The sequence below is a fragment of the Chelonoidis abingdonii genome, chromosome 1, assembly GCF_003597395.2.
Source record: "Chelonoidis abingdonii isolate Lonesome George chromosome 1, CheloAbing_2.0, whole genome shotgun sequence".
Taxonomy (NCBI): Eukaryota; Metazoa; Chordata; order Testudines; family Testudinidae; genus Chelonoidis; species Chelonoidis abingdonii.
The window spans coordinates 106,446,954-106,474,924 of NC_133769.1; the positions used below are offsets into that span (position 1 = coordinate 106,446,954).

At 41.3% G+C, this 27,971-nt stretch overlaps 1 protein-coding gene across 1 annotated transcript in view; it reads right to left on the reverse strand.

The window, feature by feature from the left end:
- Positions 1–26,941, reverse strand: part of STAB2 (stabilin 2) — a 159,274-nt gene extending 132,333 nt beyond the window's left edge. The window contains exons 1-9 of the mRNA XM_075068859.1: positions 26,424–26,941; positions 23,168–23,301; positions 21,555–21,670; positions 12,260–12,345; positions 11,389–11,458; positions 5,169–5,264; positions 4,706–4,831; positions 2,632–2,828; positions 1,571–1,704 (exon numbers count right to left, since the gene is read on the reverse strand). Of these exons, the coding sequence (XP_074924960.1) occupies positions 1,571–1,704; positions 2,632–2,828; positions 4,706–4,831; positions 5,169–5,264; positions 11,389–11,458; positions 12,260–12,345; positions 21,555–21,670; positions 23,168–23,301; positions 26,424–26,507 (1,043 nt within the window). The 5' untranslated portion in view covers positions 26,508–26,941. The remainder of the gene's footprint in view (positions 1–1,570; positions 1,705–2,631; positions 2,829–4,705; positions 4,832–5,168; positions 5,265–11,388; positions 11,459–12,259; positions 12,346–21,554; positions 21,671–23,167; positions 23,302–26,423) is intronic.
- Positions 26,942–27,971: the final 1,030 nt, after the last annotated feature.

Genomic DNA, 27,971 nt, shown 5'->3' on the forward strand with positions numbered 1-27,971 from the left:
TCAAATCCCACCTAATGGATGATCTCCTGTGACCTTCCTTACCAATAAAATCATAATGCTCCAGTGTTCTTATAGGGACTAAAGGTTTCCATGCTTTCCCCGGGCCTCTGCTTCCTTTGGTAAAAGTAATACCATTCATGTGTCTATTTTTTGTGGAATGAAATGGCCAGCAGACTTTTAAAAAAAGAAGTCATAGTTATTTGTGTCTCTTTATTCAGTGATAGCAAATGATTTATAAATATTTTCAGCTTCGTTCCTTATTGCATAAATTACTGATCTGATCTGTACTTTATGCTCTGTTACTACTTCCTACTGCTTCTTCTACTCAGGCCAACTTGTGGGCTTATGTAACTGAAAGTCCTGTGCAGAGCTGAAGTTTGATATTTTTTATTTTTAAGAAATTCCCATTTTGAACTAATTTTGAAAAAAAAATCCAATTGAAATTGTCAAAACATCCAATTTCAATATTTTCTCAATGAAAAGTTTCATTTTGAATTTGAAAGCACTTTTTGATTTGAAATCTAATGAATTTATAGAAAAAAATGTAAATACAAATATTAAAAAGGTCAAAATAAAAACAAACGATTTCAAAATTATGAAAATGAAACATTTTGTTTGACCTGATTTGATTTTTTTTCAGATTTTTGGTTTGTAAATTTTTTTAAGAATTTTTTTTTTTTTAAATCTCAGAAACTCTCAGGATAGGAAAACTGTTTCCTACCCTGCTCTACTTCTGTATCATTATCACAAGGTAGATTGTGAGGCACAGAGAAGAGGCTGTGTAACCTACTCTGCAGGTGGGCAGAAGAACATTCTGTATAAACTTGTACTAAATGCACAGTCATTTATAATAGAAAAGTTCCATTAATATTGTAAGGACAACCAACATGAGAATGCAAAAAATTGGTAAGATGTCCTCTTCTTAAACCAAGAGAATTGCCTTTATGCTAAGTGTGAACACCTATATGGAAGGTATTTTTGACACCAGACAGGAATTATTACCCTGTATTATCAGCCATATTGTAATCCTAAAGAGCAACACTACAAATAAACTCTCTTATAAACCAAACATCACTCATATTACAATATATCTGGAGAGTGAAGAGAGTTAGAGTTTAACTCTTTGTTTTAATACTGTGTTCTAAGGTTTTGCATTAAGCTATAGTACATATTCTCTGTAGCATTATATTGTATAATTCTTTGTTAATATACTGTGCCTCCATCTATGATACCACTATATTTGTTTGATCCAAAACCTATTGAAATCAGTGAAAGAGCTCCCATTTACTTCAATGGACACTGGATCAAGCTATAAATGAGCAATATAAATGCAATGTCATATGCACACTCTCTTCTTGCAACACTCAACTATCTTGCTGTTCCCTACACCGTACCAAACATTATTCCTGCACTAGTAGCAGGATCTAATATGCTCCAAAGTTTTATAAAGTTACTTTGCAAAGAAACTATCAGTGATACACTGAGAATTGCTCTGCCATCTTTTTCCTTAATAGCCTATTTACTGAATAAAATATAATCAGTGAAAGATTTAAGAAGGAAAAAGACTTACACAATTTGTCCCGGTGCAACCATAGTGCATTTTGCATTTTTATGGCAGGTGTTGTTAGTCTCACAGATATCTGTCATACTGCATCCTTTTCCAGGGACTAAATTTCTGTAATGTTCTTTGCATTCACAGTGGGACTAAATCAGGGGCAAAAGACAAAAGTTAGATTGTATTTCAGATTTCATTAGTGACTTTGTATTTTCAGAATGTTTCTGTCACAAAAGCCAGGGCAAGGATTTAAAGATAACTTCAAAAGGCTCAGGTAAACACCCAGCAAATTCAGATGCATATATGCAGCTTATCCAGATTTATTCAACCCTTTTCTAGATTTTATCCATCCTAGAAAATTTCTGGCTTTCAAATGATATCCTTAAAAAGAAATAAAATTCTTTAGATGCCATTGCTTAGAAGAAGGTATTTATTAAAATCTGTGCAGATAGGCCAAATTTATATTCAGTGTTCACATAGACCTTTTCTTCCCCAAAAAGATCACAAAGCATTTAATAAACTACAGTAAATGCATATAACATCACTGAAATGCAGCCTCCCCACCTCCCCGAGAATAGTGAAGGCCAACAAACCAACACACAGGGACTGCAAAATAGTTGGGAGCAGGCAAAATTTATGGACAAGGACTCCAAGGCAAGTCCCACCTCTTACAAAAAGTGCCATGGGAACATTAATGTCTATTTAGAACAGGTGGGACCTTTGAAAGCCTCACTTGATCAATGGAAGGAATTTTACTACAGAATGTTTAACTCAGGTAGCCAGCAGAATTAATAATACTTAGCTCTTGTACAGTGTTCTTGCATCAGTAGATTGCAAAGTGCTTTATAAAGGAGTTTGTTATTTCCCCCTTTTGTAAACTGGGGATACAAGGGCATAGAAAGAGAAAATGACTTGCCCAAGGTCACCCAGCAGGCCATGGCAGAGCTGGGAATAGAACCCAAGTGCCTGTTGAGAGCTTTATCCACTAGGCAAGACTGTCTTCCCCCAGGGAAAAACCATTCTTGGTCCTAGTCAGTTGACTTTGGAAATGCTTTGGGCTCCAGTTCAGCGCTTACCTTTCCTGGACCATCATATCTGCATATGGTAGACTCTGTAGGGCAATTTCCAAACATCCCTTGGCAAGGGTCTATTGGTAAGCAGACTTGGCCATCCCCTTTATAACCTTCTTGGCAAACACATTTATGACGATTAGGCCCAAGATAGGTGCAATAAGCATTCGGAGCACAGACCTTTTCTAAGCACGGGTTGATAGCTTGAAAAAACATTAATAAAACAAATTAATAATTACCTGAAAGTTGCAAAAGTAAGGTGGAGCCTATAGAACAAACTGCCTAGAATAGCTAAGTCCAGAGTGTTGTATCAACATGAAGATATGAAATAGGAACCTATTTATAGCAACATAGAAAACAACTATCTATATTTTTGTACATAAGTGACCTTTAAAGCTGGGATGTAGAGTTATTACCCAATTAAACCTACAATAATGCATTCATTTTAAAAAATCTTAATTATAACTATTGCCTGCTGCTTTGATGAATTGTGATCATAGAGGATCAAGTAGGTGACATGACTTAAAATAACTGCCCTAAGGCATGTTAGATTAGTAGGAAAATGTCATTCAGCAGAATGGGTCTTCCAAACGCAAGGTTTATACAGCAGGGATAGAGCAGTGGTTCTCAGCCTCTTCAGACTACTGTACCCATTTCAGGGGCTCAAGCCTGAGCCCTGCCCCCCTGGGTTGAAGCATGTAACTTAGCTTTGTGGGGCCTGCTGTGGTGTGGGGCCACAGGCAGTTGTCCTGCTTGCCACCTCCTATCACTGGCCCTGCACTTGTGACACCCTTAAACCCTTCCTGTGACCTGCTATGGGGGTCACAACCCCCAGGCTGAGAAACATTGATCTAGATGAGTTGATGTACTCCTGGAAAACCTCTGTGTATCCCCAGGGGGTACATGTACCCCTGGTTGAGAGCCACTGGGATAGAGGATTGGCCCATGAATGCTTTAGTCCATTCCCTCCATACTGCTGCAGAGCTAGAGCCAGCTTAGGAACCCAACAGTTACGTGCGTAGTTCCATTGAAGTCAGTGGCATTACTCCTGTGAGTAACTGCTCACCACTGAGAGTTAGCTGTTCAAGATCAGGCCCTTCATCTGTAATACTGATAATAGCCAATGGGGAAACTAAAGCACAAGTGGTTGCCTGTGATTTCAAAGTGAGTCATCTTATCTGAATTAGTTCACCCATCACTATGTAGTTTAAAAAACTGAACCTAGTGGCAAATTTTGCCATTAGTACCACAGATAAAATATAATATAGCGGGATATAATCTCTGTTGCTTTAAGCCATAGGACAGCCACTGACTGATGGGAGATAGGAAGAAACTTCTCTGATGCAGTTTCTTGAACTTTCTCCTAAAACATCAGGCACAAGCCACTGTTGGAGGCAAAATACCAGATGAGATGGATCTCGGGTCTGATCCAGGACTGCAATTACTGTGTTACTAGATAAACACTATTGAGTCTTCATAATTTGTTAGAATTATTAGAATAATAATCAGAGGAGTAGCTGTGTTAGTCTGGATCTGTAAAAAGCAACCAAAAGTCCTGTGGCACCTTCTAGACTAACAAATGTATTGGAGCATAAGCTTTTGTGGGTGAATACCCACTTCGTCAGACTGACAAGTGGGTATTCGCCCACGAAAGCTCATGCCCCAATACATACGTTAGTCCATAAGATGCCACAGGATTCTTTGTTGATTTTTATAGAATAATAATGTACTGTTATGTATTAATGTAACAGAATAATTAGATACAAATGTTTCTTCATGACAAAATACCCAGACGTGTGTGTCAGTGCTGCAGAATGTTCTGTTGGGGGAGGAAAAACTGTCAGTTTGACAGTTCAAGTGGCACAGCCAGGGTAGTAAAGACAACATTGGGGAAAACCTTCATTAAGAATTGGAAAAGTAGCATGTGCTCGATTTGTCTGTAATGTTTGTATTCGGGATCAGTCATGCAGCTGAGTCACCATGCGGTGGGACCTCTCTCAGTGAATGTAAATTGTTGTTCATCTGGGCTGATTTTAGCAAACTAGGTGGCCATGGCCCATCAGGCTTCACAGCTACTTACGTTTGCATTGTTTACCATCTCCATGGTAATTGGGAAGACATGTACACTCCAGTTTGGTTTCATCTTCACTAGAAATAGAGCATCTGGAGTTTTCAGGGCACTGTAAGGCCTCACACTCAGGTATTGCTGGAGAGAAAGAAGGCAAAGGGTTATACTGTGGCTGAACATCACACTAATGAACATTACACTTAATCCTTCTGCTGTTCAAGAACCAATGCAGAGTATAGATGAGCAAGGCACTGCTGAGTGGTGATGTGGCCATTGTTAGCGGTGATCAATGATGTAACGATGCAGTGATAATGATAATGGGTCTTCGCTAGGTTTAGATGTGACAGGGTTTGAGTTGGGGTGTGTATTTTGCAGCTGTACTTTCATGTGCATTAAATTAATATATTTAGCTCTCACCAGCAGCCACCATAAAGAAGTTGGTGACTATGTGCTGGAAGAAAAACACTATACTTACCCTGATCACAGTTAACCCCCTTGTATCCAGACAAACAGGTACATTCTCCATCCCCTGTAATTCCACTGTTGCATACTCCGTGAGCACAGTTGCAAACTATACGTAGAAATGGATTGGTTTTGGTAAATAAGTTAGTGGATTTGAAACAAGGTCTTCAGTGGTTTTTCATGCCACTAATGTTTTAGATGCAGTAAATAAACACTACTACATGGGTGTTACGTGCTTTGTACCAGGATGCTCAAGTCCCACCCCGGTTGCTGAAGCAGATCTGTTGGGGCCTAAAATGGGTGTCTAGATGTGGAGGTGCTGATTAGAACATGCTGCTAGTGACCTGGATGGCCTAACTTTACTCAGATTTGAAAATGGGACCCCAGCCTTTAAACATCAAATGGAACAGTTCCCATACTAATATCAAGGGGCACAGACGGGAGAACATTAGCCACTTTAAGGGCATCCATAAATAGGTCAAGCTCTGGAACAGGTTTTATTTAGTCCTTCCACTGTTTACATTGGAAGGACAAAATCAACATTTCTGGGGACAAGGAGTGCACAGAATTCTGTGGCTAACAATTTTCACCCACAAAGTTGTGCATATACAAATTTCAGACAATGCTGAGGCCCCTTTGAAAATTTGTCCCTTAGACTAGGTGTACTTTTAAATGTTTTACCAGTATAATTTTTTACTGAAAAAGTCATACTGCTAAAGCCCTAGTGTGGACACAGTTATGTCACTATAAAGATGACTTACACTGGGACAGTTTATTCCCTTTCCAATATGGGAATAAGCTCTACCAGGGGTTCTCAAACTTTTTCCTTCTGAGCTCCCCGCCCCATGCTATAAAAACTCCACTGCTCATCTGTGCCACAACAGCTGGTTTTCTGCATATAAAAGCCAGGGCCTGTGTTAGGGGGTAGCAAGCAGAGCAATTGTCTGGGGTCCCATGCCACAGGGCCCCTCACAAAGCTATGTTGCTCAGGCTTCAGACTCAGGTGGCAGGGCTCAGGGACTGGGCTTCAGCCCCATGAGGTGGGGCTTTGGCTTTCTGCCCTGGGCTCCAGCGAGTGTAATGCTGGCCTGCTTGGAGGCCTCCCTGAAACCTGCTTGAGGCCCCCTAGGGGATCCTGGACCTCTGGTTGAGAATTACTGAGCTATACCAGTATAAGCACCTTTTATATATATAGCTGCATCTACTCTAGGGGATTGTACTGTTTTAGCTTTATTAATATAGTTACATTGTTACAACTTTCTCGTGTAGACAAGCCCTTAGGTTTTAATGCACAACAGCAGTTAGGTGCCTCAGATAGGGACTTAGACACTTCGGTCCTGGTTTCAACACCACTACAATGTACCCCTCCCTACGCCAAACCTCGTAGGTGCCTAAGTTTTTCAAGTGAAAATTCTCTGGGTGCCTATGTCTCTGTCTCTGTCTCTGAAAGTGTGCCCTGCTGCCTCTCTCTAGACACCCTGGCACCTATTTCCCACCTAAGCCCCAGACTAATTCATGAACAAAGAGAAGAAAGACATTAAACTGCCTAGGTCATGTGTAGGCCATTGGGTTTGTCAATGTTAGTTCAAACAAAACTAACTGGGGAGTGGTGGAGGCAAATCCCACATAACTTTTAGCCTACTTGTTAGGGTACATATCTGGGACATGGAAAACCCCTGGTTCAAGCAGGGGCGGCTCCAGGCCCCAGCACACCCAGCGCGTGCTTGGGGTGGCATGCTGTGGGGGGCGCTCTGCCTGTCGCCGGGAAAGCGGCAGACAGGCCGCCTTCGGTGGCGTGCCTGCAGAGGGTCCGCTGGTCCCGCGGCCCCTGTGGACCTCCCGCAGGCGTGCCTGCAGACGGTCCGCTGGTCCCGCGGCTTCGGTGGAGCTGCGGGACCAGCGGATCCTCCGCAGGCACGCCTGCGGGAGGTCCACTGGAACCACAGGACCGGCGACTGGCAGAGAGCCCCCCGGCGGCATGCCGGCGTGCTTGGGGCGGCAAAATGTCTAGAGCCGCCCCTGGGTTCAAGTCTCCACCAGGGGAGGTGGGATTTGAAGTGACGTCTGCCACCCTCAATACCAGGCTATGTTCTCTCTCTCTCTCTCTCTCTCTGAGAGAGAACACCAAAGAAAGAAGGCCTAAGCATGAGAATAATCCTATAGCCTGTGGGCTAGGCCATTCCCATAGAATATGGGAGACCAAGGATCCTCTTTATTTATATACAGTGGAACAACTTCAAGAGGAGATACTGAGGGAGGCTCACATCAGACTATCCTATAGCTGAATGGTTAGAGCATGTTCCTGAGAGATAACAGCTCATGGTTCAAATCCCTTCTCTCAAACAGTGGGGAGACTTGAACTGAAGGGTCTCCCACAGCTAGGGTTGCCAACTGTCCAATCACCCAAACACCCTGCCCCACTCCTTCTCCACTCCATCCCCCCTCCCTCCATCACTTGCTCTCCCCCACCCTCACTCCCTTTCACTGGGCTGGGACAGGGGTGCAGGAGGGGATGTGGGGGGGGTACAAGATCTGGGAGGGAGTTTGGATGCTAGAGGAGGTTCAGGGCTGGGGCCAAGGGGTATGAAGTGTGCAAGTGAGCTTTGGCCTGAGCCTGGGGCAGAGGGTTGGGGTGCAGGAAGGGGTGTGGGGTTCAAGAAATGGGAGGGAGTTTGGGTGCTGGAGGAGTCTCAGGGCTGGGGCAGGTGATTGGGGTGCAGGAGGGAGTGAGGGGTGTGAGCTCTGGGAGGGAGTTTGGGTGCAGGAGGGGGCTCCAGCCTGGAGTAGGGAGTTGGGGTGGAGGAGGGGGTTTGGGCTGCTGGCTCCAGGAGATGGCTTAGGGCTGGGGCAGGGGGTTGCGGTGCAGGAGGAGATTTAGGGTGCTGGCTCCGAGAGCAGCTCAGGGTTGGGGCAAGGGGTTGTGGTGTGTGTGGGGGAGGGGTGTGGGCTCCGGCCGGCATTGCTTACCTCAGGTGGCTCCCGCTCGGTGGCACAGAGGACCTAAGGCAGATTCCCTGCCTGCTCTACCCCTGCACTGCTCACGGAAGTGGATGGCATGTCCCTGCAGCCCCAGGAGGGGGGCAAGAGGCTCTGCGCACTGCCCCTGCCTGCAGGCACCACCCCCACACCTCCCATTGGCTGCAGTTCCCAGTCAATGGGAGCTGTTGAGTCGGCGCTCGGGGCAGTGGCAGCGCACAGAGACCTCCTGGCCCTTCCCCTAGGGACAACAAGGACATGCTGGCTGCTTCTGGGAGTGGTGCAGGGCCAGGGCAGGCAGGGACTTTTAGTGGCCTAAAATCTCCCAGTTTGGCTTCAGTAGCCTTGGGGAGATAAAGCCTGATTCCGGGAGACTCCTGGTGAAACTGGGAGGGTTGGCAACCCTACCCACTTTCCAGCTGAGTAGTCTAACTACTGGTAAAAAGGTCCTCCCTCCCCCATCACTTCTTTGTGTGAACTCACCTGAGAGACCCAATCAGTAGGCACGCTCAGAAGCCATCTACTAGGATTGGGCCCTACCTATGACCACTCACCCCTCAGCTTCTTGCTAAAGCATCATAAGGTACCTAACTCCAAAGAGAGCTCCCAGCTGCGAATTTCAAGCAGAAATAGGCAGCTCCCTGAAGCCTGGATTTAGGTGTCTATCACCATGAGACACCCCCCTCTGGTAGGCATCTCCTATTGACTAGCTTAGGCAGTTCCCTGCCTAGTGTGCTGTCTTTTATGAATTACAGTTTAAGGTAACACTCTCTCCCCATTCATTGCACATGTGCTAGGTGCCTAAGTCAGGCTTTGTGCATTGCAGTGATTTGCCCATGTGCACAGCTCCTTTTGTGCATTCAGGCCTTAATGTCTAAAGCCTCATGCAAGGTATTGCTGAAGGCATATTTGCTGCCAGCTGTATCAATGCACAGCCTCCAGGGGCCCCTAGAGAATTTGGAATAGGCATCAACAGCTGAAATATCTGAAGGCTGAAACCATAAATCATCATTAAAAGAACATGCTGTTGAATCCTCCAATAGCCTTAGGAATAATTCCATTAAAGATACTGAATTGATTCAAATGCCCTATTTGTATAAAAATGTTGTCTCAATAGCATTTATATGAATCAACACTGGCATCCAGTGGACAACTGTTGGAAACAATATGCCTTTAAGGCTGTACAGTTACTGTGATTATTGTAGAAAAGCCACTAAGGAATATTTAAGTTACAACCGATTCATGATTGCATTTTGGTTGATGACTTAGTTTCTGACTCATGTACACTGGTTTTAATACTATGTTGTATTTATTTGATTTTTGGGTAACGTTTTGGTGTGTAATTATATGCTATGCTTCCAGGACCTTTAGTTAGGACATTTATTAAATATACTGTAAGTTGGCATTTGGTAAGTTACCACACAATGGTATCCTAAAATACCACAATTACACCCCTGACCCCCATACTTATATATATAAGCATTGTCAATTAATCATAGTTAACTCACACGATTAACTAAAAACAGTTAATCATGATTAAAAAAATTAATCTCCATTGATCACAGTTTTAATCACAATGTTAAACAATAGAATACTGACTGAAATATATTAAATATATTTGGATGTTTTTCTACATTTTCAGACGTATTGATTTCAATTACAACACAGAGTACAAAGTGTACAATGCTCACTTTATATTATTATTTTTATTACAAATATTTGCACTGTAAAATGATAAACAAAAGAAATACAAGTCCACTCAGTCCTACTTCTTGTTCAGCCAATCACTCAGACAAAGAAGTTTGTTTACATTTGCAGGAGATAAGGCTGCCTGCTTCTTGTTTATGATGTCACCTGAAAGTGAGAACAGGTGTTCGCATGGCACTGCTGTAGCCGGCGTTGCAAGATATTAACATGTTAAACGTGCTAAAGATTAATATGTCCCTTCATACGTCAATCACCATTGCAGAGGACACGCATCCATGCTGATGACGGGTTCTGCTCGATAATGATCCAAACCAGTACGGAGCAACGCATGTTCATTTTCAGCATCTGAATCAGATGCCACCAGCTGACAGTTGATTTTATTTTTGTGGTTCGGGTACTGTAGATTCTGAATCGGAGTGTTGCTCTTTTAAGATTTTTGAAAGCATGATCCACACCTCGTCCCTCTTAGATTTTGGAAGGCACTTCAGATTCTTAAATCTTGAGTTGAGTGCTGTAGCTATTTTTAGAAATCTCACATTGGTACCCTCTTAGTGTTTTGTCAAATCTACAGTGAAAGTGTTCTTAAAACAAACAATATGTGCTGTTCATCATCCGAGACTGCTATAACATGAAATATATGGCACAATGCGGGTAAAACAGAGCAGGAGACATACAATTCTCCCCCAAGGAGTTTGGTCACAAATTTAATTAATGCATTTTTTTTTAATGAGTACCATCAGCATGAAAGCATGTCCTCTGGATTAGTGACTGAAGCATGAAGGGGCATATGAATGTTTAGCATATCTGGCATGTAAATACCTTGCAATGCCGGCTACAAAAGTGCCATGCAAACGCCTGTTCTTACTTACAGGTGACATTGTAAATGAGAAGCGGGCAGCATTATCTCCTGCAAATGTAAACAAACTTATTTGTCTCAGTGATTGGCTGAACAAGAAGTAGGACTGAGTGGACTTGTAGACTCTAAAGTTCTACATTGTTTTATTTTTGAATGCAGTTATTTTTCGTACATAATTCTACATTTGTAAATTCAACTTTCATGACAAAGAGATTTCACTTCAGTAGTTGTATTGTATAGGTGAACTGAAAAATACTATTTCTTTACAGGTTTTTTACAGCGCAAATATTTATAATAAAAATAATATAAAGTGAGCTCTGTACACTTTGTATTCTGTGTTGTAATTGAAATCAATACATTTGAAAATGTAGAAAACATCAAAAATATTTAAATAAATGGTATTCTATTATTGTTTAACAGCACAATTAATCGCAGTTAAACAGCCCTAATATATATATATAGCCAAGGTAAATCTATGGCAGGAAACATTCCAGCCCTTACTGTGAGAGGACTTGGATAATCTAGCAGGTCCTTCCCATCTCTAGTTTATTTGATTATATGATGAAACAAAGATATTTAAGGATACTATTTTTCACTGTGCTGCACCTACGTTATTGGCCATTCAATTCATCCTGCACTAATACATGTTTAGTATTTTTTTCATTTCTACAAAAGGAGCTAAAATCAGAGATACCTGAAGTGCAGTTGGGTCCAAATAAATTATCTTCAGCACAAGTTTCACAGGCTGTCCCACCAAATCTTTGCTATAGAACACATAAGGAAAGTCATTCTACTATATAATTAAACGTTTGAATACAAGCAGAGTAGCCATGCAGAAGAAAATGTTATAATGCTGAAAGGACTATAGATAGCAATTTGGAAAAAACAGTGTGCCACCAAGCTGAGGACTGCTCAAGTAAATCCCAGGTAAAATCTCCTTTGGCCAATTTTTCTCCCTCACATGCTTATACATTAAACTTAATTTCTGTCAGTGATTAGCCATTATGTTCCCACTCAGAGCTCTGACCACTTCTACAGAAACTCAGAAGGCTTAAAATATAATGAAGAATTGCAACAAAACTTAACTGACTACTCATATCATTCTAATTACTAGCTAATCAATAATAATAATAATAAAAATGCCTCAATTCTATTCTGTTTCTCATTCTCCAACTCTCACTCATGTGCTCTAGAAAAGATGTGCTTTGCAGTGTTTCTAGAAGATTAGCCAAAGCAGAATGAAGTGGACCAATTTAATGGGGCTTACATGCACATATCAGGAAGAATCTGACCTTCTATTTTTTCCTTCTGGGTGGGGTTATTTAACACCACCAAATGAACATTATAGAAACCATAAGGTAAATAGTCATAAGGAATCATTTGAAGTTTTATGTGAGCAGAAACTTAAATAAACAAAAATGAAATAAAACCAACCTGTCCCGCCCTCAAACCATCTCTGCAGGCTATTTCTGAAATATTTTCACTTTATGTATTTTTCTGGCATAAATATGCAGTATTTCCTAGCTGTGATACACACTATCATTCCAAAAATTGAAAGGACATACTTCGCAGGTGCATTTTCCATCTCCGTTTATACCCTGAAAACAGCGGCCTCTGTTATTGCATGGTGATGCAGCTCCTCCTGGACATGCTACAGAATAAAATGTGACAAATCAACAAAACTAACTGTGATGGTTATACAGACAAAGTCCTTTATATTAGTGATGGTGACTCTCAAAGGGTTGGGGGAATCAGTTCAAATAGGCATCTCAAAGCATGGATTTTTTTTGAGTCACTGTCATAGGTTTCACCCCCACTCTGAACTTTAGGGTACAGATGTGGGGACCTGCATGAGAACCCCCAAACTTAATTACCAGGTTAGATCAGTATGCTGCCACCACCCAAATCTTTAAAAACAGCTGTTTATGAGTCATTTGGGAAACTCTGTCTTCTCCCCCAAAATCTCTCCCTGCCAAATACTGTAACCCTTCCCTGGGTAACCAACGTTGCATCCGACGAAGTGGGTATTCACCCACGAAAGCTCATACTCCAATACGTCTGTTAGTCTATAAGGTGCCACAGGACACTTTGCTGCTTTTACAGATCCAGACTAACACGGCTACCCCTCTGGGTAACCTTGACAGACTTCTCCACCAATTTCCTGGTGAACACTGATCCAAACCCCTTGGATCATAAAACAAGGGAAAAAATCAATCAGGTTCTTAAAAAGAAGACTTTTAATTAAGGAAAAGGGGTGAAAGAAATACCTCTGAGAGATTAGCATGCAAGCTACTTTCACAGACAACAGATTCAAAACACAGAGGATGTTCCCCTGGGCAAAAACCTTAGTTACATAAAAGAAAACCCAACTGATTATTTCTCTAATGCAAAAAGACAAAGTCACAAAAGGAAATAAACATAAGCTAATTCATTCCTTCTCTAATACTCACTACCCTGGTTGATTCCTGGATCTTTTCACTCCAGCACAGAACTTAATGAATAGAACAAAAGAAGAACTTCCCTCCTTCCTCTTGAAACATCTTGTCCCCCCATTGGTTCCGCTGGTCAGGTGTCAGCTAGGCTAGGTGAACTTCTTAACCTTTAACTGTCTGTTTATGACAGTCACCTAAGTATCCTCAGTGACATCTTGGCCCCAGTGAAGTCCCATGGACTTGAATGGAGCCAGGATTGACTATGCTGGACTGGAAATCTTGTGAGAACAATGAGATTTCTAACACTTTTTCCTCTGGTTTGACCAGATGGAATGTGGAGGGGCAGACCGCTATGAAAATGAAATGAAAAGAAAAAAATGTAATCACACTTTTTAAAATTTGAATTTAAAGTTATTGTCTTAGTCATAGGATTGATAGACAATCTAGAAATTGATATAGTAGTCATTTTATTACAGCATTTGCAGCATCTAGAGGGTCAGTTATTAAAAATTACGCTTAGTGATCATATTTGAAGAGAGAGTCTTTTCCATACAGCATAGTAAAAACACCATATATTGGGATATTTGTAGATTGAACAAAGCTCCAGAAAATATACTACAAGGACCAGTACTGCATTGGCAGAGAGGTAGACAAGATGACATAGTAGCTATTTTTCATCTTTACTCTTTATGATTCTCTAAATCAACATATTCTCAAATTTATGAGCTAATGTATTAAAGGATTTTCTGAAAACACAAGATGAGCATGGAGTTTGTTTAGCATTTTGTATGGAGGATTATATAAAACAGGGGTCTGCAACCTTTCAGAAGTGGTGTGCCGAGTCTTCATTTATTCACTTTAATTTAAGGTTTCATATGCCGGTAATACATTTTAATGTTTTTTTGAAGGTCTCTCTCTATAAGTCTATATATTATAAAACTGAACTCTTGTTGTATTGTAAAAAACCCAAGGTTTTCTAAGTGTTTATGAAGCTTCATTTAAAATTAAATTAAAATGTTGATCTTATACCGTCGGCCCACTCAGCCCACTGCTGGTCTGGGGTTCCGTTCATCTGGGCTGGCAGTGGGCTGAGTGGGGCCTGTGGCCAGGACCCCAGCTGGCAAGGGGCCGGCAGCAGGCTGTGTAGGGCTGGTGGGATCCTGGCTGCCGGGCCCGCTCAGCCTGCTGCTGATCTGGGGTCCCAGCCCTGCCCACATACAGTGGGTACCTACCTTCTCCCTGGTTCTGGCCCATTCTCTTCCTCTCTCTCTGCACTGAGCTGAGGGTAGGAGTGTACTGAGCACAGGACTGGCTGTGAAGGAGCAGGCTGGGGGTTAGGGTGTAGGATATGTCCAGGAGCTAGAATGAGGGAGGGAGCTCAGGGCTGGGGCAGGAGGTTTGGGTGTGGAGGGCTTACCTGGGAAGCTCCCATTTGGTGTGAGGGGTGCAGGTGAGAATGTGTGTGGGGGGGTGAAGGAGCTCCCATTTGGTGCTCAGGGTGGGGGTGGGGATGTGGGGGGTGCAAGAGTCAGGGCATGGGGTGTGTGGGGGATGGGTATGTGGGGGGGTGCAAGAGTCAGGGCAGAGGGCTGGGGGCATGTGAGGGGGTGGAGGTGTCAGGGCATGGGGTGTGTGGGGGTGCCAGAGTCAGGGCTGGGGTCATGGAGGGGTGGTGAAGGAGTCAAGCAGAGGGCTGGGTGTGTGCAGGGGCGGTTCTAGGCATTTTGCCGCCTCAAGCATGGCAGGAAGGCTGCCTTCAGTGGCTTGCCTGTGGACGGTCCGCTGGTCCTGCGGCTTCGGTGGACCTCCCGCAGGCGTGCCTCCTGAAGCCGTGGGACCAGCGGACCCTCCGCAGGCAAGCCGCCGAAGGCAGCCTGCCTGCCACCCTCATGGTGACCAGCAAAGCGCCCCTAATGGTTTGCCGCCCCAAGCACGCGCTTGGTGTGCTGGTGCCTGGAGCCACCCCTGGGTGTGTGAGGGGGGTACGGGGCTCAGGTCAGGGGCCTGGGGTGTGTGTGGGGCCGCAGGGCTCAGGGCTGGGTGTGTGTGTGGGGGGGTCAGGACAGAGGGCTGGGGGTGTGGGATGGGGTCGTGGAGTGCTCACAGCAGGAGTCTGGAGGGGATATGCCCTGATTCCACTCCCCTCTTCCCCAAGGCCCTGCCCCTGCTTCTTCTCTGCCTCTGCTGGGAGCAGTGAGCATGCTGACTCTGCACCTCCCCACCCGCTCCCTTGCAAGGGCTATCAGCTGATCAGCCAGCAGGGGGGAGGGAGGGACGGAAAGGAGGAGGAGGGGCAGGAACCCAGCACAGTGCAGGAAGAGGCAGGGAAGCCAGCAGGACCAAGCTTCTGCCCCCTTACCCTTGCCCCCTGCCCCCGTGGGAGGGGGACGGGGGTGGAGAAGAGTGGGGCAGGTTGGGCTGGGAAGGATTTTTAATGGAACGCTGCTGCCTGCTGGGACCCCAACAGGCAGCAGCATGCCATTAAAAATTGGCATGTCTTTGACATGCCATAGGTTGCCAACCCCTGATAAAAAATGTATATTGGCCTAGATTTTCAAAAATAGGATCCTCAACTTAGGCTCCTAAATCTATATTTAGACAGCTCAAAATTGACAAGATTTTCAAGACCCCTGCAGTTTTACTAATCAGCTTGTTTATTTAGATGCTTTAATATGGATATAGAAGATTAACTGTAGGTTAGAAATTCCTGACCAAAGTTAAACTTCTATATCCATATTCATGCACCGGAGTAAGGCCCTAATCTGGCAAACACATACACTTGTGCTTAACTTTACCGTTGTGAGTAGTTTGGGGTTACTTGTAGAAGTAAAGTTAAGCATGTGTGCAAGTGTTTGGCAGATTGGGGCTTAAGTGATCTGATTTCACAAGTGCTGATGTGACTGGGAGCTCGTGGCTGCTCAGCTCTTCTGAAAACCTGGGCATGTTTTAAGTTGTCTAAACTTTAGACTCATATTTTTGAAAGTCTTGGCCAATACTCCTACTGGTTTACTGAGAAGTGAAGAGTCCAATGTTTTCTAGAACAGATGGAACTCTTTGACCCTTTGGGAGAGTAAACATTCACTGAATAAAATCTCATGGAATCATAGAAGGTATAGATGGAAACAACTTATTAGCTCAGCTAGAACATCATAGTCCAACATTGGTATATTTACTTAATTTTTTACTATAAATAAAACTGTTACTTAAAAAATAAGTTTCTTGTTCTGTACAGTTTCTGTATTTCTATTTTATTTTTAATTTTTCGCATCCACTGTACTGTGGGTGAAATCTGTCTCTTTCTGTATAAAGCCTAAGAAAATGGCCTTGCGCTGGGAATGGAGTTTGCCTTGCCCGTCTCATGGTTAGGCCGGGATGTAATGCAGTTGGGGCTGATTGAGAATGTTCTGTCAAAACTGTCCTTGGCAGAAAATTGGGTTTTCATTTAAACAACTTTTTTCCCAAATAAGTATCTGCTTTCCATGGAAACTTTTGATTTTTCATTGAAAAACTGAAAGACTGAAAACCAAAATATTTGGATATGCTGTCACAGTGCCTCATGGGAACCAAAGTTTGGCTACCTGCTGTCTCCACTCTCTTCTATTGGCCAGGCTCCCCAGTTGAACTACATCACCCATGATACACCTTGGCCACCTCCCTTTGCCATGAGGGGTGACCATGCATATCATAGGAGAATTAGTCTGACCAAGGAGCCCAACCTATAGAAAATGGGAGCATGAGGCAGCATGACAGCATTCCAATTGAAATATTTCAATATTCAAATTTTCACCAACAAAAATAAAAAAACTTTCATAAAGAATTAGATTTTTAGGTTTTTTTGTTTTTGTTGAAATTTTCCACAGAAACCTACCTGCTTTTATGACTAGGTCTAAATGCAGCCTCTCAATGGCAACTATTCATAAGCTCCTCTACATAGCTGTGGAGCTTGTGGCCACTTCTCCAACCTGCTGCAAAACATGCCAGCACTGAGCCTCACTAGGGTAGTTTGTAGAGGAGACAAGCCCCCACTGTGTGCTGCCACTTATCACCCCCGTGCTTCATTACTGGACTTAAATAGTAGAGAAGGCCTTGTGTTGGGTCTGTGTAAAACTGATCCAAAAATTGCCAAGTTTTTTTCCATCAAAAAGGTTTTGAGGATCCAGAACAGAATTTCAGAGAGAAAGAGGAAAGTGGGCAACACCCACCTCAGAATAGCCAGGCCATTAGGGTATTTACCGGCAATGGAAGTGACCCAGGTTCAAATTTCTGTTCTATCTGTTTTGCTTCTTTCTCTGATCCAATATTTAATTATGTATACAAAGGGGAACAGCTCCAACAAGAGAGATTGAGAAAGGAACCAGGCTCTAATTCCTGCCCCAAATTCTGAGGTGGCTCACTCTCGAAAGGTCTCACTTTTGTTTCGATGCAGAACAAAAAGCACATTTTGAAACTTCAAAGTTTTTCCTGAAATGGAATTGTTGTGTTCCAGCCAGCCCTAGTTCTGTGCAGCGGGAGGTAAAATATTTACCCCATGCAGTGAGCCAGCACAAGATTTATGCACCATTTATGTCTAATTTAATCCTGACTCCAGGAGTTTAAGGGATCTGGAAGCCTTGTACTGTGCCTCTGCGCAAGGGTAAATTGCAAGTGGTCTGAGCAGTGAGCAAATAAGTGGATGTGCACATGCATACACATTATTTCTGTTAACACTTTGGCTGCATACTAATCTATCCCTTAAAGATGAGTCAGTAATCCAGTAATCCAGTAATTGACTTTATATACACTTCTTGGATGAATCAGTCTGTAACACATACAATTTTCAGCCCAGTGTACCTGGAATGCATTGAAATCATAATGTTATATTAAGATCTGAGATGAGAAAGCCAGAGACAAAGTAGAACAATAAATACATGTTAGCACCAATGTCCTCATGGAGCTTCTAAATGTTTTCAAGATGTTAGGTCACAGATAAAAATTATCCTTAGGGCTAATGATGACACAAATCAGCTAATCTGTGGGCTGCATAGAGAGTAGTTTGTTGTTTTAACTCATTGCCTGCAATGTGCAAGGCTAGCAAATGAAATCATGAGAAAGAACTTAGGATTTATATAGTAAGTACAAAATTCTGGCAAAACAAATATTAAAAATGGCTGACACAATAATTCTTTAGCTGCTGATTTCATTCCATTTCCCTTTGTCATCACTACCACCCTTGCCTCTTGTTTTGATACGACCATAGCCAGTCCTTTATCAACTGTTTAGCAAATTATCGTATTGTTCTATAACTTCAGACAGACAGACAGAGCACTTCTGCTTGATCACTATATTCCAGAAGGCCATGATCTGCATTCCTCAGTCTTTTACACCAGTTTTACACTAGAGTAAATCCAAAGACTTCATCGTAGTCAAGCCAGCATAAAACTGACGTAAGACAGCTGCGTTTTCCAGTTTAACCCACAAAAAGAGGTGTGTGTGGTCTATATAATGGTCTGAGCATAAGATTGGAAATGGCTGGGAGCTCAACACCTCTTAAATATCAGGTTATTTATTTTGATACCAAAAATATAGATTTAGGAGCCTAATTTTAGGCACCCATTTTTTAAAATCTTTAGTTTTTTTTTAAATTGGAACATTCAATTTTTGAGGTTTTCTGATTTTGAAATTGAAAAATTCTGTTCTTAAAAAAATCCACTGAAAATTCAGAAAACAAAAGCAGGTCACCTGAAAACATAACAGGGTGGGAAATACTTTTGAATCTATCAGAGTTTCTGTGGATTTTGCCCCCCAAGTTTTTGGCTCCTTTATAGTCAGAGCTTCTTTTTAGAAAAAACATTTAAATACATACATTTTCTTGCCTCATACAGTTTAATTCATTAAAACTATTATCTTTACCCTGTTTTCCATTTGCTTTTTGTATTACACAAGCAAGAGCAGAATGGACTTAATGTTGCCAGCCCTTTAGGAAACATTTTATGTCCTTCCACTTGAATTTGATTAGTAGCTACATATTACACATTTTCCTAATCTATTTTGATTTTTCACTTAAATTTGTACAGCAAATAAAATTCTTAGGAATCCATATGACAGTAGTAATAAATAGGTCATGTAACTAAAACTTAGAGAAAAAGTCAAATGCTCGGCATCTGTACAGGGTCCTATATATGAGCTCTACTTTCTGAGGCTTGTTACTCTAACTTTTATTTCATGTCCTTTGCTTTTATGCCTCTGATGACTGCGTTAACTAGCTATGTGACAAATCTTAGTTTTCAGTGTTTTCTAAATACTGAGCAGAGTAGGTGGTCTTGGTATCTGCCAGACACTGATTAAAATTCTGAACGGCTGCAGGAGGGAGCGGATGAGTGGTGCTAGTTTGCAGCAGGGATGGGTGATGCAACGGAGCAAGTCAGAGGGAGAGAGGTTCAAAAGAAAGATGATCTAGAGGCTCTGTACTAGGACCTGGGAGACCTCAGGCTGAGTGCCTCACTCTGCTACTGATTGGCCATGTCACTTAAGGCCCAATTTTCAAAGGTATTTAGGTGCTTAAAGATGCAGATGGGTGTATAGGGGGATTTTCAAAAGTGACTAATCCAGTTAGGCACCCAACTCCCACTAAAGTCAAGTCAAAGTCAAATCTGTGTCTTTAGGCACTTAAATACCTTTGTAAATCTGGCCCTGGATCTCTTTGTGCCTCAGTTGCACAACTGAGAAATTAGGATGATAATATTTCTGTGCTATGCAGGAAGTCAGACTAGATAATCATAATGATCCCCACAGGGCTTAAATATCTATGAAGCTCTGAAATGATCTTGATTTTAACTGAAGTTTACTGAAGCGTGTTTGGAACGCTCAATAAAAAGAGTCTCATGTCAGCTGTAATTTAATGTACATTCAAAGGCAGCAGGCATTCTAGCTATGATCTTCAAACACTAGGCCAAGATTTACGAACATGGACTGCTGAAAGTTAAGATTCTAGGTCCACATTTAGGTAAATGGTTTTGGTGGAAGCTTCTAGGTGCTCAGCAATTTTGAAAATCAGACATGGATAGGGGCTTGCTCATTTTTGAAAATATGAGTTCTGGTCTTGTCAGACTTTTAAGAATGCATAAATTCTTCTCAAAAAGGAATTTATACCAGCCTATCTGTTGAACCCTACCACTTCCCAACAATTTAGGCAGAGCCTCCTTGCCATTAATAGCCTGATATTTCATGATGGTTCGTGTTTGGATTCAATATACTGTAGTCCATTTAAAATGAAACAGGAATGTGGCTTTCTTGTATGGAAGGTTTGCGGTACTGGAATCCTGCAGTGTGTGAGGAAAAGACCGAAGAACACCAGTTGCTCCAATGTGGTCTATCATTTAAGGAAATAGAAGTACAATTTAAGAGCTTATTTTGTCATCACCATCAAATACAAAAGATGAAATATGATCCTAGTCAGGGATTTTTCTTCTAGTTTTAGGAAGGAACTGCTTTCCTCTAAATTCTAAGACACAGTATGTTCTTAAACAGATTAAGATAAGGAAAGAAAATAGCACTTTTCTTTAAGTGACAGCAGAAACAATGCTTAGACCTTGATTCTTATACAGAGTTCCTTTTTTTCTGGCCAGGATGTTTATTAGAAGGAAAAAGGGGCCTCTCTACTTACTAGGGAATCCCTTTAGCATGAATTCTGACACTGTTCCATTTTGAGTGAACTCTTCCATATTCTAAAACACATGCAGTCCATAACTTGGTGTCACAGAATACATTGCAGTGTATAAACTAATCAAGTATTGTTGTTGTCATTGTAGTACCATTGGGCTGGATTCTATGCTTTATTTTAAAAAAAAAAATAACTAAAAAGTTGGCTTGTCACTCTGTGTTGTAAGGAGAGATCTAGCTGTGAGTAAGGTTTCTAGAACTGTGGTTCCAATAAATATGGTCCGTGTTTAAACCGTACCTTTGCCTATATAGAAGATGATCATCTGTTAATATTCGTTTTGTCTATTTAGCCAGTGGATAACTGCATGGGTGCTGAATCAGGCCCTGAATCACCCTGACTTAAACAGGAAAGGAACGTATATAGCCTCAGAAAGATGTCACTAATGTATTTGGCTGAACAGTGAGGAATAGGAGTATTCCAAAACTGTAGGCTATTAAATGAGAAGGCCCTATGTCACACCTTCTCAGAACCCTAATATAGGATGTCAATAGATCCAATACTGTAACAGGCATTAGGTAAGTAGACTATTCCTTGGTTATATTGGCCCTTTAAAGCTTACATACTTGATGTAAGACTCTGAAGCACACTCACCAAATAAGATGCTCTACTGAGCTGACATCTCCTGACATATTTTGAAACTAAATCAGATTTACCATGCAAATAATTTGAGAGGAAAAGACAAATCATTGTTACACATCCACAAATATTATGTCAATAAAGTGAGTTTACCCATACAGTCTGGGCCCCAATATCCCTGGCAGCACTCAGGTTGTTGAAATTCCTTCATACATATATGCCGACATCCAGGAAGAGACAAAGTGTAAGTCCTGATTTCAAGGTAATACCTGAAGACAAGAAGTTGCAGCTACTTTAGAGTATTTAAAACCTCCTGTGGGGACAAATGAAGTTTGTAACCTCTTCATTCTTTAAAGCCAGATAACAGAACTTAAAAATTACAGCCTCACAATTCTGTTTTTTGTATTTTTCATGTAAAACATAGATTTCCCCCCATGGTTTATTGAAGTCCAAAAGCATCCTTGTAGCCATTTCCCTTGTACAATATTTCTGTCCTTCTTACTGCCTGTAGTTTGGATACTCCACAGTTGTCTAGTATATATTTAGTCTAGGGTAGGATAAAAAACTGTGGCAAGATTATTTAAGAGGGATATCCCTGAAAAGTTTTGAAAACTCCATTTGAATTTTTGACTCACAGGATTTGGGAGATTAAAACTGAATGCAACATTTAACAATGGAAACATCATATCCAAGCTGGAACACATAAATACTACAGAATACAACCGAGAACCATTTTACTATACTACTCACAGAGATAAACTGGGAGGTCATGTATACCAATACTTACATCTTCCCCAAGATCTCATCCAGGAGTAACTCTGAACAGAAACTATCCTGGGTAAAATCCAAGATCCAAGTCAACAGCGAAACTACCATTGACTTTGATGGGACTAGGATTTCACCTTCTGTCTTGTTCTATCCATTGACACTCCCTGCTGAAAGATCTCTTGGCAGACCTAAGTGAGAACTCAAAGGAACATGAACTCTATCTGTAGATTGTAAGCTCTTTGGGGCTCTTCTCACATTACGTATTTGGACAGTGCCTAGCATAGGAGGGCCTTAATTTTGGTTGGGGCCTCTAGGCCCCATTACTACTGTAATATAAATAATAATATTGTACCTATGGGTTCAACGCTTTCATAGAGCTTCTGTGATAGCTGTTCAAACGGGAGGAAGTAGATGAGGCATGAAAGTAACCGAAAACTTTCCCCTACTTTTGATGTGAAAGAGACCAAACACACACTATAGAAAAGCACAAACCCTAGACACAAAGCAGTGCATAGGCACCAACTCCGTGGGGCTCTGGGGCTGGAGCACCCATGGAAAAAAAAAAAGTGGGTGCTCAGCACCCACCAGCCACAGCTGATTGGTGGCTGCTGCCAAACAGCTGTTTGATGGCATGGAAAGGGGATTGGTGGAGTGCAGAGAGCTGCGAGCAGCAGGCAGGCAAGGGCCTCAAGGGTGCGGGATGGACCAGGGGTGGGAAGAGGCAGAGCAAGGGCAGGGCCTTGGGCAGAGCAGGGGTGGAGCACACCCCAGGGAAAACTAGAAGTCAGCCCTTGTAAAGTGGCGGGTATTCTGCAGTCCTTGCTTCCACCTGATTAAGCAGCCTTTCTGCTACAACTTGAATGTGGGGTTAGGACAATGAAGAACATATTTTACAGATTAATAAGACATAGGTCATTTCTAATGCTGCTTAAAAATTTCTGGTTCAGGGTGAACAATATTTATAGTGAATAATTATGACCAACCAAATGAAGATCTACCTGCAGCCTCGTATTCCAGATCCATTGGTCATTTTACTATAACCATCAGGGCACCGGATTTCAAGGTTTAGAGAGCAAGATCGGCATTCGGTTTTGGTTGTAATGAGCATCTTCTGATCACACTTATTCTTCACCTGTAAAAAGCCAGAAATAGGTTTAAATCATTAGAGTGACATTTTCAAAAACACTCACAGTTGGCCTAACAGCTACCACTGGAGTCAATGGGAAATCCTGCTTTAATTCTTATAGTCTTATTATGGGTACATTTTCATAACCACCCAATCCCATCCTTCTCCTGTAGCTACAGTGCACTTTTTCAATTTTGCTATCTTGCTCCCACAGGCCTAAAACAGGTTGTGGGGCCTGTCAGTATGATATAACGGCAGGCTTCTTCACAGAGGAGCCCTACAAACTATAGAATCTGACTCCATATATTCCCCCCAGCCCAGCATGTCTCATATCTCTTCTGGGATCATGATAAATCTTTGGCCAATAGTACTGAATATGATAGCAATAAATGCTTGGTTTGGCAAGTTTGAAATGGAAACCAAAGACAGCTCAGTGAAAGTGTAAAGCTCAGTTAGATTTCCAAACTAGGGAGGAGGTCCATTATTTTCTAAGTATGGAGAAATTTTGTGATATTAGTTGACCCACTAACCAGTTCTTACAACCCCCAAAATGTCATGTGCAATGTAGTACAATTTCAGTCAACTGGATGGAAAAGATCTGTAATGGAGCCAATTCAGAGAAGAGAATATAAAATTGGACCTTTGCTGAGGAAGTGTGTGGTGTTATTTAACCTGACTGCACTATGCCCTGTGAAAATGCAGTCTGTGCATAATAAAATATTTACTTTCTCCTAACCCAAGGACTAAGAAGGCAATATCAAGACCTGGGATAGACAGAATTTGAGTTCAAGGATGAATCAGGATAGTATTTTGGGTTTAGATTAGATCGACTTGAAATCGTGAGAGATGTGGCCAAAATGTTTGTCCACGTCTGAAATGAAAGGTAGACGCCTTCTAGGTTTGGATCTGATGTGGAACTGAAACCGTGTGAGTGAGTTTGGATCTGAACTCTCCGAAGACAAAAATTTGAAAAAGTTCAGATTCAAGGTTCTAGTTTGACTTACCTCTTAAAACGCCCCCAACAAAACCTTAAAACTAGTTGGTATTCCAGACAATTAAAGATGAAGATGCTTGTAGCTCCAAGCAAAAACCCCCAAAATGTATAACATTTTAGTTGAGGGCATGATTTTTGCACTAAGATTTTCCCCTGTGATTTCTTTATATAACACAAACTATTTAGTACAGTGGTTTATATATTTTTCTAAGGGTAAAGCTGCTTATTAAGAATAATAATTCCCCCCTGAATATTTCATTTTTTAAAAATAGAAAAATATTAATATTAATCATGATTAATATTAAATATTAGGAAAATATATAATTAAGACACTTCAGAAGCATTTATCCTCTTAACCCTTGCAACACTCGTACAAAAGAGATAGGTAAGTATTCATATTTTATGTATGGAGATGTGGAAACAAGTGACTTGCTCAAGGCTACACAATGGACCAACTATACAGGCATGAGCAGAACTCAGGAATCTGTGTCTTCTTATCCCCTTCTCTAGCCACTATAGCACACCTTTTAAAGCCTCTGATGGTCTTCTTTAAAACACACAGCCTTTCAAACCATGCTCCTCAGCTGTAACTCAGATTAGACAACTCACTGAATTACCTAAGGACAAAACCTTCTTATGCAATCAAGTAAGTCAGCTTTCAACAATATAACATGCTCAATTTGTCAATCTGTACTCGCAGATGTAGTCCCACTGATACAAATACATGAGTAAATGCTGAAGAATCTGGCCAGTTCACCTTAAGCTAGATGTACCTGCTGAACTTTTTATTTCAACATTTGTGTTTTTAATTTAATATGCTGTTAGGTGCTGATCTACAAAGTTGCTCAGGAAAAGTCACTCAGAGTTTGACATCTCAAGGATATCAGGATTTGGCTTTTAATGTGCAAGCAAACTACTTTTAACAGGTGCATTAGTGCAAAAACAACTGGACTAAGATATTGGGTTGGCTTATTTCACTGAAATGTCAAAAGAACATTTTAAATCTCCAATTTCAATTTTGATGATTTTTTTAATTTTTCAAAGATTTTGAAATGAGAAAATTCAAATAAAATTGTTTTTTTCCCCAAAATTTTGAAAGTTTTTGTTTTGCAATAGTTGGAAAATTTCCATTTTCTCTCCATTCCCTTCCTGCCCCCTCCTCCCGTTTGAAAAGGGGGAAGAAATGTAAAAAGAAAAAACCACTTTTTCACACCTCAAAGCAATTTTTTCACACGTTTCTAATTGAAAAAGTAAAAAAGGAGGGATAGCGGGAGCTGTCCTGTTTTCTGACACTCTCTCACCCCATCCCATCTGTTTCATTCCTCTAATAGGTTATTCAAACCTTTCCCCTCAGCTGTTCTAGTGAGGATACAGTAATCCAAAACCATATGCTTTAAGGTAGTTCAAGTGAACACAATTTTTTTGATCAATTCTCATTTCTATGGTTAAATCTATAAAACAATAACACTTTTCACTTCCCTAAATTTATGTTACAAAACACATTTTTGTGAAATTCCATAAATCCAGGAAATTTGCACTGGTTGTGTCACATCAGCATATACATTAATTCCAGAAATATCTACAAATCTTATGTTACGTTTGCAACTTTTTGTGCATGTTAAAAATTATCAGGTTCTCCAGGACTGTTTTTCACCTGGCCAAAATTGCTTTTCACACTGGTGGAGAATAAAGAGTGCTGTTCGCTAACAAAAAACAAAAAATGTTTTCATCTTCTGATATCGTAGAAAATGTAATAACTTCCATTTTTTGCTTTTGAAGAATCATAATCAAACATCATCTACTGGCAGTTTCACCAGTGTGGAGATTTATTTATTTATTTGCACAGGTCTATTTATGGCATAGTTTATGGACCAGATTATTAGCAAGTATAATTAGCTCCATTGATTTCAATGGGGATATGCTAATTTACAACAGCTAGGGATATGTATTTATCCAGGAGACAGTATCACATAAGCATGGATGGATAGTGCAATGGGTCCCCTCCCACCCCTCCCCACCCATAAGATGCAGTATATGTGAAAAAAAAATTACAGAATCCTTCTGTACTATACCACAAACACAATACATCATTATCTAAAAAATGTATCCAAAAAGAAAATATGACTTTTCTTACCTGATCTGTGGACTTTGGGGGTGAAGAGAGGTTATTTGCAACCAAAGAAGACACAAGGAATAAAACAACCATATGTTTTTCCATTATGAAAAACTGTTGATTTTTTTTCTTCAGAACTCTTCAGTCATGAGTAACAATGCTATGGCTGAAAATGATCAGAGTTTTGGTAGCCTTACCACTTTACTACATTCCGGTGAAAAAACTGAAGTGACTTCCCTCCTTTTCCTGAAGAAAGCAATGAGCTAAACCACAAAGCACGTGAAACCTGCCCTTAGATAGGAAAAATACCAAAATACATGGCTTTTGCTGAAAGCGTTCACTGCAAAGCTGAATAAACCCTTCCTAATTGAATGACAGGATATCCTGATAGGATTCTGCTCTGCAGATCCCTCTCTCTGTAGCTGTTGACAATACAATTCCAAGGACACTGAATTGTGGTGAGAGAAGATATTTTTCTTCTTTTAGGTGGACATGAACTGAGGTTGGGAATAGCTGTTGATCTTGTTGTCATCACTTGAAGGGGGTCAGGCAGAATGCAAACTTTATGTTGCTGGGCTTATCAGTTCTTGAAACAGAAGGGTGTATCCACCAACTATAGCTCTTTCAGCAAAGTTAGAGACATTATCTGAGGTGGCCAAAGCAGTATCTTCTAGCTTTGGTTAGCTGGATAAAAGAAGGGACTTTTTTTCTTCCTTTGTTTTTACCCTCTTTGAAGCTTCATTACATCATCACTAATCTTTTACAACTGGTCGAAAGAAAATTAATTAGGTCAACTTAGCTTTGTATAATGGAAAAGAATTAGTTGAAGGACATTTTGAAGAAGTAAGGGAAGAAACTGTCTTTCTCGCTGTTTTCAAAGTTTTTCAGCTCCTTTTAATTCTTTCAATGTTATGGGGCCCGGTCATTCTCAATCACAGAGGCAATGACCCATGTTTTCAAGAGTATCTAGTGATTTTGGGTGCTTCAACTTTTGATTGCTTGACTTTATAAACTCATTATACTTCTAAAGTTTTCAGAAAGTCCAAGGCGCTCCTCCATATCATGGTAGACAAAGCTCTGGTTTAATGCTAGTTAGTACTTATACTGAAGTAAGCGACCAGATAGCAGCAGAGTTGAGCTGGTTTCTTTTATTCAACTTGCAAAAATGCAGCTCATAACTATCTTGTTTTTTCTTTCTTGTCTCTCCTGTTTTTATTCTACAAAAAAACCCACTTGAGGCCCCTCATTTTAAATTTGATACAGAATTGGCCATAAACCAAACCCTGAATCTAGGTCTGAACTTCCTCCCAGACAGGCAGCTCACTTCTATTCAACCCAACCTGAGGCGGTATGAATAAAGAGGGCGATCAAGTGAGCTATACACAACTCCCATTTTGTCCTGGGTGCTAATTACTTTGTTACTGACTGCTACTACCAGGCAACAGACATTGTGCCTGGTGCCTTCCCATGCTGCTCATATCTGCCTCACCTCATGTATTTGGTCTGAGATTTAAGACTTTTAGGGAGAGGGAATTTGTCAGGCCCACAGGACTGTCTCTGAAATCTCAG